The following is a 14248-nucleotide window of genomic DNA, read 5'->3' on the forward strand; positions in this document are numbered from 1 at the left end:
ATAAACTGAAGTACCACATATTGCAAATGCTGATTTTTGTCAGGCATGAGAGATCACTCATCTCCTTTGTATTGCTGATGGCTAGTAAAATTTGGATAAGACATTTCCAGCAGGTTTGTCAGGGAAATCATTTGCAGTTTGCTCACCAATATTAAGCTTTATTCATGTAGATTTCTCAGTCCATGAACCATTTGAATAGCAGTCCCAGAAGAAAATAGTGCCTTTAATATTGAGGCCTTTGATCTCTTCTGCGTACTAATTATCAGTTTTGGCTTTTATTGTGTTATTCCTTTTGTTTCACGCTTGGATGTTTTTTTTTTTCTTTTTCTTTTCTTTTTTTTTTTTCTTTCTTTTTTCTTTTTTCTTTTTTTCATTTTAATTATTTTCCCTGCTACTTCATATTAATTTTTAGAAATCATGTGGCTAAAAAGTATTACATTGTTGTCATGCTATCTAACTTGCACATTATGTCTCAATATGGTATCTCAGTCTCTTTCCATTACGTCATTGTTATCCTGTTACATTTTTATTAGCTCTTGAAGATAGAGTCTTTTGTGTAAAAAAAATGTTATTTCACAAGTTATTCTTTCCATTTAGAGATAGACTACTTGAATGGTGGTCAGCATGTTGGAGGGTAGCTGGTTTCTTATTCCTTGTTCTTATTGCTATGGAATGATTTATAGATCCACATTTAAAAATCTACAGATTTTTTCCATTGTGTGAAGGAATTGCTACAACTACAGTTTCTGACCCTGTTATCCATATCATTTTCACCCATAGCAGTGAAATTTGAATATTTATATTGTTTAAAAGTTGGCTAAGGAAGGGAAAGCTCAGAGAAGGACTAGACATTTCAAGATGACCATGTACCAAAAAAGAAAGTCTTACCAGCCAAGAGTACAAGTAATTGCTGTGAAGAGACATGTATGTGAATCTACTGACCACTGGTGTTTGGGCAATAATCTGAGCATGTAAATGTTCAAAAGATATGCTAACCTGATAAAAATACTTCAGTCTCTTCGTCTGGAACTACAAGAAGGAAAGCAACAGAAAGTAATAGCATATCTTTCTTAATGCTAGAGAGCCTGGCCTTCCAGACTTGACTACCCTCAGATCCAGGGTGGTGCTAAGGAGAAGAAAAGAAAAGGCTGGATGCCAAGTGGGTAGTAGGAAGATAAGAAATGGAGTAACTTCCTGCTTTCCTTTAAAGAAAGACATAGGTTTGAGTGGAAGCATTTCTGCCCTTATTTCAGTCTTATTTCAGAGTAGGGTTCTGCTGTCATCATACCAGCTCTTGCTCAGTGCACTGCCTTGTGCTTATATACACCTATTAACAGTTTCCAGGCAAAACCCAGAGACTTATCTGAAGCCTCCTTTTGTTTACAGGTGAATCACAGTCTTTGGCTTTTCTCTTGCAGCTGAACTCCCTTGCAGGAGAGCGATCTTCAACAACATTTTGTAGTTGTTTCATGTTAGCTGCAAAGCTGTCACCTACCAGTTTAACAGCTCAGTGGCCTCATTAAATGCATTCCAAAATTGATTTTCTTTTCTCTGCTGTGTGTTTCTTTAGTCCGGTAGATATCATGCTAAATCAGATCAATTCCAGTGTACTGCATCAGGTAAAATAACTAGGGAATAAAAGGCCCCTCTTCTGTCATTATAAGCAATTTGGTCGCATGTGTTGCCCTTTTCCCCTTAATGTTCAGCTATGACTCTAATAGCTGAAGTGGTTGTTTCTTTAACAAAATAATTAAGGTGGTTTTAGTTTCTTTCTGCAATTCAGTTTTCTATTGTCTCTTCACACTGAATGGCTGCTCTCAACTGGGAAATTCTTCTCTCAGTATCTCCCTAGAGTTCTGCAGATACCAGAGTCTTGTTTTGAAATCTACTCTCAGAGACTGTATTTTGAAGGGAAAAGGTGGGAATACTTTGGAAATTCTTTTGTTTTAAAGAAATCAGCTTTATAGCTCAAAAGCCACCTTAATTCTTTCTAAAATGCATGCAAACGTGTTTGAAGACATAGTAGATATTCTTGTTGTATGTCAGTGTTATGGTCTGCCATAAATTTTAATGAAAACTTTCCAGATATGGTAACTCAAGTGAACTGTGATGAATTTAAAATGCTCCTTTCCTGCTCGTCAAAGGCTAACATAAGGAAAAAACAAAACAAAACAAAACATGACACTACAGAAAACCGAAGTATAGCCTTTGTTTTTGAATATTTTTTATATTCTTTATAGCTTCATTTTATGATGTTCATTTTCTTGATTCTGTTTTCTATACTTTGTCTTCCCGTATAATTAACAATATCCTTTTGATATTTGATATTGAGAAAAAGTAAATTTTGAACAGTAACAATCCGCTCCCACACCTTTTCATTAGCTGTGATATTCAGACATGAATTTTGGAGGCGGATCTATACCTATGTGTGTTTATACCTGTATGAGTTGCATATCATACTTCTGATGAAATAGATTTTCTGCTACTAATAGAGAACGTGACTGAGATATAACCAAAGCATCTGCAATCCTTTCTACCTCAGTAGTTTTTCCCTGAGTGGGACTGTCATAATACTTGTTTCCCTATGCTTCTTGTTTTCCCATAAAAAAGGACAGTTACTAACTGTGCATGCCTGAGAAAATTTGGTAACGAACAATAATATGAACAAGACATTACTTTTCCCTTCACAAACCTTACCTCATGCAGCCAGCTGAGAACACTAAATGTATGTTGGGTAATTGGCTTCCCTGCATCCAATGTTTTTAATTGCCTGAATATACAATCAACTCAAGGTACATTTCTTGTGCTCTAATGAATTTTAATGTAGAGGTTTATTTCCAGATGGATCAGCGTTGAAACAGCTCTTCAGCTTCTTATAAATATGATTTAGATTAACACATTGATACCAAAACCTTACCACCCAAGAAATTAAATATAGAATTTATTACGTAATTGTGTGACTAGTTTATCTATGGACATCAAAATAGCTTTTGGAAAAAAAAATGCATCACTCTCTAGAGTACACTATGGCACTAGAGGAGCATTAATGCAGGAAATCTTGTACTTACGGAAAGTTTGAGATATGTCATTTCAGGGGGAAAAGAATCTTCTATAATTTTTAATTCACTCTTTGCATTTATTTGTGACTTGAAAACCAAGGAAATGAAGCTCTTCTTTCCTGACACAGCATGTTGGAGTAGATACATCTATATGAATGCAATATGAGGACATTTTACAGTATGTCATTTCTCAACTGAAAAAGTCATACCTACTTGTACTCTAAGAGTGAATGCGCCACAGTTCATAGAGTATATCTGAACATTTAATTAATGTTGCTGCCAGAGTAAATATGCAGCAGTTTTGACATACCTCTGCAATCCATATTTATAGAGGATATAGGAATAAATTAGTAGTACCTTAGATATTGTTTGGGTTTGCACCTGCCTCTGATGAAGCTGTGACTTTGACTATGTCATTTGACTTCTACATGTAGTGGTAGTCTCACTCGTAAACAGACGTAATAGTGGTTTTCTCTGGCACAGAAATTATGAAATAATGGAGATAATGTTTTTAGAGCAAATGAGCTCATGTGGAGAAATGATTTCTTTACAGGATTTAAGAAAGATGATGCACATATTTGCTGTGACACTTTGGGCTCTGTTCATCATTCTATCCCATGTTGACCTGCTCTATGAATTTGATTCTAAGAGTCAAGTGACTTAAGCCTTACTATGCCTTTGATCTACACAATAAAACAATAATGATTGTGTATAGTCATCTTTGTCAAAAGCGTTTGTACCTGTGTATGCAAGGAGCTCATTGAGTGCTAATCTGTACCATACATAAGTTTTTGTAATTGAAGACTATGCCACTTTCTCTTTTGTCTCCAGCCTGAGTAACTGGGAGTGAATAGTTATGGTAATCAGAATTGCAGTCTACAATATAATGTAGCTAAATTAATGTCTCTAATGTAGATACATTTTGACTCCATAATAGTCTGTAATATTTCAACTAACATTTCAGCAAATGATCTCAAGTCAGAGGGGTCTCTGATGCTAGAGTTAGTTCCTGTCTGTTCTGTAGAACTGTTCAAGATTTTAAGGTGTGATAGTGGCTTACATTCAGACTAGAAGGTCACATTTTAGTTAACTGTCATATAGAGGCTGCCTCTGGTAACCATGCATCATTTCTATATTATTGTAAATGTGTATGTGATACTATTGCTTATGCTGTATTTCAGGAAAAGCAGAGATTTCTGACAGATGTTCTACATGAAGTGATGTTGCTAGACGGTTTGACCAGTTCACATCCAGTATCCCAGGAGGTGCAGCAAGCCACAGACATTGACAGGGTGTTTGACTGGATTGCATATAAAAAGGTGGGACTAATTAAACTTATCTATTTCTATGAGATTTATCACTACTATTAGAAGATTATGTTCTGTCTGTAGAACAAATGCTCAAGAATACTTTCATAATTGTTACTAGGTGGTAAACTTTAATTTGTGTGGAATATGTTTGTGATATACTACAGCATGTCACTACAGTAATTTTATCCCATGACATTCAACATAACAGGGTTAATGTTCTTTTAATTACTGTTCATTTTGTGGCAGTGTCTGAAAAGTGTTAAATGCTTTAAAAGCAAAAGGATACATAGTCTTTACCCTTTTGAAACTCTCAAGAAGATTTCTCAAGTACTGAATTTAATATTTTTTTCCTTTTTTTTTTTTTTTTTTGATATATGAGATGTTTTTTTCTATCAACCAATGAAAACTCAGGTCATTGCAGAAGAGCAAGAGCAGAGGAACGGAATTCTGTTGTGGAGAAGGAATATGTATTAATTCAGGCAATTTCAAATTGCATTTTAGTGATAGGAATGATTCAGCCAACTTTGGGACTTCCATGGAAGAGTGGGAGTAATGTATAATTCCACCTTCTTCATGATAGGGCTTGCTGTTAGCCTATGACCCAAAAACTGGAGGTTTCCATCACACCACATTATTCTTTGCTTTGTGGTGCGGTGTCCAGTACTGTGCTTTAATTTCATGACTAAATGTGCTTGATGCCTGATGCATATGTTGTTTCCTGCAGCTTTCCACTAGGAAGGTTGTACTGGAACTCTCTGCTCCAGACAATAAGTCTTTTGACTGTTACCCTTGTACTGGATAATATTTTCCTTCTGCACCATTAGCTGCCTAGCATCAGACTGAAACAAGACAGCTGCAGCATAGCGCTGACTTGCCTGCTGAGCTTCCAGTTTATCTAGCAGATATTTAGGGCTAAAAGAGAGTGTATCCTCTCTTGCAGTGGCCATTTATTCCCATCAGCAACAAATTCAAGATGTTCGTCTTCTGTTAGAGGTTCTTATTCCTTTAGGGGTGGACAGATGAGAGCGTCTGTGTAAAAATGCTTAATAGGTATAGAATGTAATATTTGAACATAAAATACCTAGGAAAATATTCTAAAATACTGGAGTAGATCAAGAGCCCAAATAACATTTTCAATAAAATTTTTGCTGCCTTTGAAAATATTATTCTTGGTCAATTAAGTGATAATAAACAGCAGGTTTTTGATTATTGAAGTGTTCTCATTGTTTAAATATTTTAATCATGTCTGCTGGTGATAGCTGAACCTCAGCTGATTCAAAGGTTTATCTCACATAGTATCTTAATATCTCAAGCTAATGATTTTTTCTAATTAATACGATAATAGTAATATCACACAGTACTCGGTAATACTTAGCACTAATCTTTTCATCATATGAACGTTTTACAAACACAAAGAATTTTTTATTTACATTGAGATGATAAATAGGATTCTAAGACACATCTGTATACTGTTAGCTATTTTATACATGCCAATAGCATCACTGTGTTTTGCCTGTGAATTAGAGTACAATCTGCGCATTGTATCTGTCTGTTTATTTAAGGGTTCATTTTTACTGTAACAGTGGCCATGCTCAGTGGATGAAGTCAGCATTTCCAGTCAGCTTCTCTGATGGTTGGCTCTCCCAGAGCCCTGAGTGATGTTGAGTGAGTTCATATCAGGGCCTGTACCTGTAAATTTTAACTCGTTTATCTGATCTAGCAATCCAACCTGAGAAATAGCAATGAAAGAATTTACTTTTGCGCTTTCTAAGGGGGGGAGACTAAAACACTTTCAACCATAAATTCTTTTTTTGCTGTCTAATAAGTTATCTGCCTTTCTGTCAAGCCATTTATCCTTTTGTTTTGAATACAGTCTTTCATCAGAAGAAACTTTACCAGTGACTTCATAGCTGCTTTTTTCCCTGTTTCTGTACTTTCCTCTAAGCTTCTGTTTCCTTTTGAGAATAAGTTAGAACAAACTTAACGTTTTGTAGATCTTGCATTCTTGTTTCATTTCTGTGTAATCTTGTATGCAAGCATGCACAATTTGCACTTAAAATCAATTCGCTTGTTGATGAAATGAACTCTTTTATGAGATAGCTAGAACTTTTGCCTATCCTTCTAGCTCTCTAATCTCTGCCAATATCAATACTGTGACGAATAGTATGTTAATAAAATCTGAAATGTACCTTGTCGGGTGTTTGTTCAAATATTTTCCAGTGCCTCAAAGCCCTCCTTACACTGTGAGCCCTGAGCGAGGGATTTTATTGCTGGTATTTCATGGATGGCTTTTTAGTTGATTGCTGACTTATTTTTTAAATTACTGAAGAATACCAAGTTCTTGAGAATTTCTTGCTTTTGACTCTAGTAAACTTTTGGTCAGGACCATTAGTGAGGTCTTTTCTGCTGTCTTTATTAAAATGTTAATTTTTTTAGCAGTCTAGGACTACATGCAGTATCTTTTCTCAACCTTTTTTTTTTTTTTTTTTTTCATTCTCTTTTAATTTTTATTCAAAATATCCACCTGATATTCCCTGGGACCTTAGGTTGTCATGTGATCTCTTTTCTCTCTGTATCTTCTACCTGAAATTGAAATTGTGAAACTTTCTCCCATCTCATTTTTCTGCAGTGAAATGACAGTCATAGATTGTCATTGTCATTTCATTATCTTTACTGTCATCAATATGGCATAAATTAATTAGAAACCATTAAAATGCCTGTGTCTGCTAGACATTCAGCTGTCATTACTCTTCCTATACATTTCAGAAGTAACCATTGAGACTGTGATATTTAAATGCCTTGGAGCTGAATATACTTTTCATTTCCACTTTCTTGTCCCCAGTGGTTGCATGTGTTAAAAGGTTCATGACTAAACTCCCGAAATATGGTATTCAGGTAATCCCATTAGCAGAGAGAAACAGGCACTGCAGCACACAGTATTTCTACTTATGCTGTTGACAGTGGTGCTTGCCTCTTTCGAAAGCCAAACACTATCATAGCAGTCCTTCACGTAAAAGCATGTCATGTCATCTTCCACTAAGGCCACAAATGTGTAGAAATAAACAAGAAGCCATGATAGCACATTAATAAGCAAACAATAGTGGTAGATGATTCAAGGCTCTCAGTTCACATCAGAGTGTGGATATATTTTCCTAGTGCAGCTGGAAGTGAGTGAGTGTCCTCCCACAATGACAGGAAAAGTGGTTGTATCCCAAGTGCAGTGGGAAATATACGCTGTTGAACACACAAGTGGATCTGAGAATTATTAAATCAAGGCAAAAAGCGTGACAGCCTTTCCACACCAGAAATAACTGACAGCGGGAATCAGCCCTGGAAAGCTGCATCAACAGAGGAGAGAGTGCAGCAAGGATAACATGAGGAGCAACAATCAGCAAGGAAGAACCAGCTGTAATGAAACAGAGAAACAAGACGGCTGCATCACAGAGGGAGCAACCAGACCCAGAACAGTGTTAGAGAGATATCCCAGATAGAAGTAAAGAAGTCATACTGTACATGAGCAGTCACAGCCAGATAACAGAAGATGTGAAAGGGCACCAAATACAGTATAGAGAGTTAGATAATATCTGAAGTTGTTTCCATCATGCTTCTGAATGCTTTAAAGTGTGCTGGTTGCAGATCCTGGTAGCAATCAGAGCAGGCAAGTTCAGTAGGCTGGAGTGTAGCTATCAAAGCGTACGACCAGCAGAATATGTCTCGGCAAGCACAAGTACAATCAAAGCAAGGAAGGGTGTGGCTGGAATAGAGGAGAATATTCAGTTTTTCCTTCCTGTAAGCAAAACGAGTTTCTGTAGTGATACTGGCCCAGACTTTGCAACCCAAGTAATTATTTTCTAAACATTTGTCTGCATAATTTGTTTTTCATTGTAACTCTGTGCCGCTTCTTTAAAAAAGCTTTTTCCTGCTTTCTGCAACAGTCTGATGGAAGGAGGATGTATTTCTCATAGTTATAAAGGAAGGGGGAGGCAAACCCCCCAAGGCCAATGTTAGAAGGACTATACAACTAAAAATACACACAAAGAAAAATGATCAGTTTCCCGTTTGTCACAAGAAACAGTTCTGGCAAAAGAGGATTTAAGACACTGGATGTAGTGACTTGCTCTCTCTATAGTTCTCTCTGAAAATTCACAGTGCATCATGTTCTGCAAGAACAGTCAGTGCAAATGCTCTCTAAAATCTTCATTCTTTTTACTTCTTTTTGTCAGAACACTGGCCGGATCCTAATGCTGAAATAAACAAAAACCAAAACATCTATTTTGACCAGTGAAACCAATATTAGTATTAGTATGAAATCCACGCAATTTCATAAGTGTAAAGATATTGTGACAATCTTTTCCTAACAAAATGGTTGTGTGCAGTGACCACTTGAAAGTGAGAGCAGCTCATGAGTGAACACTGTAAGAAATACTAGAGAAACACTAACAACTAATAAAATAAAGTAAAGCTGATTATATTTTTAATTAATCACTTAACTAAGTCAGGAACGTTGAGATGACATCAGGCTAGCTAGTTAAAATTCTTACAATACATTTCAGGTCACTGCAACCCATTCCCTCTCTACAGTGTAAAGGTTTGTTCTTCCTGTCTAATTTAGCTGTGATGTCACCCGTGAATGTCATGAAGCTATCTGAGTGCATCTGATAGTGGTGTCTGTTCTTTGACTTGATAACACGGAAGGTCAGTGCTCAGATTGTAGAAGGTGCTTTCAAGATCCATTTGAGAGTAATGCATTTTATCAGAGGATGTATCTTATAATGAAAACAATTCCTGTTCAGATAAGAATGTTTTAGATCTTCACAGCTTCCGGTATGAAAGCCATTGGAACGTGAAGTTGGTGAAATTTTTAGGTTCAGAGCAGTCCCAAGCGTTCCTGACTTCAAGAATGCAGGAAATCCTGCTCCAGCCCATGGGGTGCTAGTGTATAAAGCCAAGCAGGTACATCTGATCACCTTCCTGACTCAAAACAGTCAGTAACATACTGCACTGCTAAACGTATAGTTGTGTAGCGTTTTCTGAAGAGGAATCATAGAAACATCTCTGTGAGATGTATAAACAGCTGCACGCCTAGAATGATTTGGGAGTACTAGTTTTCCCGTGCTGGAGAAAATTATGCATAGAAAAAAGTAATAACAATGGAAAACAAATGTTAATCAAAACACTGTTTTAAAGAGGAGTGCATTAGACTAGAATGCTCGGTCAGGCCAATGCAAGGCAGAACAATCAGGAAGAGCCAGCTGTGATTATCTTCTGCTTGTTCCTTCTCAAAGGCAATGGCAAATGACAGCTCTCTAGGCTTAGAGCAGGTGATCAAAGCAAAAAATTGCATCAGTGCCTCAAGATGAGTGCTGCCATCCTTTGTTATGCTTCTGTCCCCAATGGAGAGTTAAGAAGCAGAATTGTTTGGCTGTGGCTCAGATGTTTTCGTGGCATAAGTGTTGATGAAGGTGGGCTAGCTCCATGTACATACCTATGCACTGGAGTTCCTGAAGTGTACTTACATTTTCTGTCTCCCCAATTCTACTTTGTAATGGTAATTTTTAGCAAAGGACAAAACAGAAAGCTTAGTGTGGTACCTTCTTAAACCTTCAAGGGTAGTTTCTGTTTTTCCCTGACAGTGACAAAAAAGAAAAAAAACAACGATTCCATAGCGAAGATGAGGGATAACTTTTGCAGATACCCAAGTTCACATTGATTAAAGAAGGGCAACAATTACAAATGTTGAAGTAATTGTGTACAAATTATAAGAATTGGAAATAGAAAATAAATTGTAGGTAACTTACATAGAGCAAAAGAAAAAAAACTCAACCAAAAATATGAGGGCTGTCTGAAAATATTATGTTATGTTATTATGTTGTCTCACAGCATCAGAAGCAGATGTTAGTGGTGTGAAAGTAGAGGTTGAACCTTCCCATCGGAATCCTATTAGATTTTGTTGCCATGCGACAGATGGCAGCAGTGGGGCAGTCTGACAGAATGGTGTCTAACATGGAAGTGTGTGTGAAGAAATTGTGTGTCATTGAGTTCCTCCATGCAGAAAAATGGCACCTACTGACATGCATTGATGCTTGCTGAACATCTGTGGAGACCCAATAGAGGATGTGAGCACAGTGAGGTAGTGGGTGTGTGTCTCAGCAGTGATGACAGTGACGTGAAAGACAAGTCACGTTCTGAGCACCATGCAGACCTCTACAGGTGCAGCATGTGGGTGGTCATTCATTGCTGGCAAGAATGCATACCTAATGGTGGTGTCTGTATTGAGAAACAGTGATTTGTAGCTGAGAATTTGCTCTATCAAATAGCGTTATTATGCTCTTTGTATCTGTTGTAATTTCCATGGGAAGAAATTACTATTGGAGCAGCCTATGTATAACAGACTACTCGTAGATTTTGCAGGCCTAAAGGACCCCCATTCAGGATGTAGCTGTCCGGAGAAATCTTAGCAATGCTCTTTCATTCTTGTTATTTTAAAGGAATATTTGAATTCTGAAGCCTAAAAGATGTATTGAAAGAGAAGAAGTAGAATGGCATGCCTAATTATAGTTAGTTGCAAATAAATAAGTTCTAGACAAATGGTTTGAGATGGTGGTGGTGTTTATTTAACTAAAAATATGAAGGAATGTTATTCTTCATGCTTCATAAAAATGAATGTGGTCAAACAGATCTGATTTCAGTCTTTGATGAGATTGTGTGGTTGGTAAAGAGAAATTGTGTAGAAACATAGACTTCTAAATTTTGTTCTATTATGGCAAAATATTCTATTAGAAAAATAGTGCTACATGGTAACACTACAGAACACACTGACTGGATTAATAGATAGCTATCTCATAATACCGATCTTCACAGTAGTAACTGTTGGAGAATCATCACAAATTTTTAGTTTTACTTTACTTAATTTGCTTTTAGGTTCCCAGTGGAGTTGGTTGACAAAATGGTGATATGTTTCTTCTTTAAAGTAAAGCAACAGTGATCATGGAAACACTTTAGTAAATGTTCCATCATAAAAGGGAAAATCTTCATCTATTACTTCTAATGGAAGACGTGGAATTGTGGGGCTAGTTTTATCATTAGAGGGGATCCTTAAGACAGTGGATTTTAAGACACACTGGTTTATTCACTGCTTACTTGCATTACGGTGATGGCCCATCTGTGTAAATAATGTCATCAACCTTTTTTGCTTATAATTTCTTGAGGCTTTTCTCATTCATAATGAAGAAGTATAAAGTGCTTTTTCCTTGGTGGTGGTGTCAGCACATATAACAGATTTTGGTGGCCAGGCTAAATAGAAGTGCAGTTGTCTCAGTGCAAACTCTCAGTCTAGGCGACTGAAGCATTTCATTATTCAAAGAAAGCAGTATGAGAACACCTGAAGAACATGATGGTCTTTTACTCCTGAATTTTGTTCATTGTGTCATGTTCCTAAAATTTACAAGAGCATTTTTGTCTAAGACAAACATTTCACCAAAGCTCATCTTGCCATCTGACCATTCTGATATTATCCAAGCCTAGAACAGCTGTGTTTGTCAGAATAGAAGATGATTATGATTTCTCTGTGAAAAGCTCTCCTTGAATATAATGATGCTTTTTCAGTGATGTTTTGGTGTTGGGTAAATGGCCTTACAGTCTATAAAAACAACATAAGATGCTGTTATGCATCTTAGATGATTTAGCACAGTAAATTACAGGTTTATAGGTATACTTGCTGGTTTTAAAAATATTGATTCAACTAGACTGCAAGGAAAGTTTTAAGAACAAAGTAAGATTAATTTGTTTATTAAAATTTATCCTGGTTTTATTGCCGAATATCAGCAACATGTTAACTTGTGGGTATGCATAGCTTGATAAGCAAGTATCAATTGGAAATTGTATTTTATAAAGTAAAGAAGACAAAAATTTCTGTTTTTTTTTTTTTTCCCCTCTATCTGTATAATAAAAAATAAAAAGGTAGTTTTTTAACTCCTTTTAGTGTGGGTAGCCACTTTTTAATAATTCATTATTGAAATCATGGAAATCAGTCAGACTCAAATTCAGCTGATTGTGTCGTTACTTGTTTAATTCTATGTGTGTATGCTGTGGAATTTAAGTTAAATTACTTGTGTTTTTAAGGTGATTCATTGTGTCACTAAATGATGGCCTGGACTAAGAATTTAAGTACTGGGCTCATGGTGTCACATCTTGTACTTGTATGCATAGTCTGCATACACCGGTCTTCCTCAGTTTTTTCAAGGCTTTTATGTGGATTTTCCAAAGTGAAAGCCTCTAGGAATTCATTCAAACATGTTATGTTTTTGCCATGTTATATATATTAGGATAACATTATGTTATTGTTATCTAATAAGGAAACATTCACGTTCATGAAATTCTTTTGCATTAAGCTTCATTTTTCTTGTAGTATTTTGATGTACTGTTGGAGAATACAAAAAATTAGTCACACTGGTGTACTGTGGTGATCAGTTTCTGAAAATGAAAGAGTTGGTGCTGGTGCCTTATGTTGTGGTCTAATTCATTCCCTGAAAAGAATTTATCTGTGAGTACTTCTGAAGTTTTCAGAGATAAGGTACAAAAACACTTCAAGAACTCCAGAGAAGGCTTTGCAGTGATCTCTGCTCCATGGAGGAGTTTCAACAGATGTGTCTGTTGCTGCCCATAGTACCATACTGGAATGGCAAGTGTGAACAGGGCACTTGTTCCAAGACTATCAGTGAGGCTGTCAACCAAGAAAATTGGTACAAATTAGAAAAATAGGAAGGCAGAGCTCATTTCAGCTTGATCTTCTGGGGGGGGAGATGAGGAATGACTGGACTTCTTTTATGGAAAAAGAAGTGAACATGTTTGCTTTAGAAAGCAAAATTTAAATTCAACAACCTGGATTTGATGGCCTAACTGTTAGTTGCTCTCAAAGGGGAACTGAAGAGATGTCAGTTGATTTATTTAAGGTCACACCAGTTGCTCAACAGACATTGCACCAAGTTACTCACATCTCTCAGTCCTCTTCTTTAAAATGCTGTTAGTGGTAGTCAAGTTAATTCAGTGCAGAACTTGTGGTGTAACACAATGATTCAGTCAAACAAGTTTTTAAGAAGTTGTTTACACGAATACGCACTGTTCTCTATCTGCAGAGGAATAAATTCTGCAGATGTGACTTAGTCAAAACATATTTTTTGTGTCAGATTTTCTGCAAGATTTGACAGACTTCATTTTGGTTCCTAATTTTATGTAAAGGTTCTTTTTTAAATGTCACATTCTTGTTACATGTCTGATGTACATTGTTCTTCCAGTTTAATTCATGCTGTGTTTTTCCCAATAAGCTAAATTTCATAGAGCATCCAGCTGTGGTCGCTTAGTACCAACAAAGAATGATTGTTTTAAAAAACGTGGCTTGGATACTACATGTTGGCTAACGTTCAGATTGCAAAAATAATGTGCAAATGTACTTTCTTTGTATGAGTGCTTTGTAACATGCTCTTTTAATATTTTGAATGAACCTTGAATCATGGAATTATCTATCCTATATTTTAAAATATACAGAATAGTGTATGAATTCAGGAACTTTGAGGTGAAATGAAATTATACTCATTTTCTTAAAAACCTATTTCATTGTGGATATCCTTAGGCTTCCACTTGACAGAACAGCGTAAAAATATGTTCAACATTCTTAAGAAAAAGAAATACTGCTTTTATTACATTTGGAGTTCTAAAAAAGTCTCTTTCTTCAGCATGTTTAATGAAAAAGAGATGCATTTCAGTCAGTATTCAGAACATTTTAGTCAGAATTTGGAAGTGTCCTCTTCAGTGTGTGATCTTCATTGATTTTGTTGAGGTTGTTCATGCCTTGAATGCAGACAGGAATCATACCTTGGGGTT

The 14248-nt window shown here is 36.2% G+C and overlaps 1 protein-coding gene across 1 annotated transcript in view; it reads left to right on the top strand.

Annotated features, from left to right (window-relative positions):
• Positions 1-14248, top strand: part of TRHDE (thyrotropin releasing hormone degrading enzyme) — a 207337-nt gene that overhangs the window by 95542 nt on the left and 97547 nt on the right. The window contains exon 6 of the mRNA XM_042815914.1: positions 4241-4378. Within this exon, the coding sequence (XP_042671848.1) occupies positions 4241-4378 (138 nt within the window). The remainder of the gene's footprint in view (positions 1-4240; positions 4379-14248) is intronic.

Source organism: Centrocercus urophasianus, unplaced genomic scaffold (genome assembly GCF_019232065.1).
Source record: "Centrocercus urophasianus isolate 14NV4802_14NV808 unplaced genomic scaffold, USGS_Curo_1.0 seq_15, whole genome shotgun sequence".
Lineage (NCBI taxonomy): Eukaryota > Metazoa > Chordata > Aves > Galliformes > Phasianidae > Centrocercus > Centrocercus urophasianus.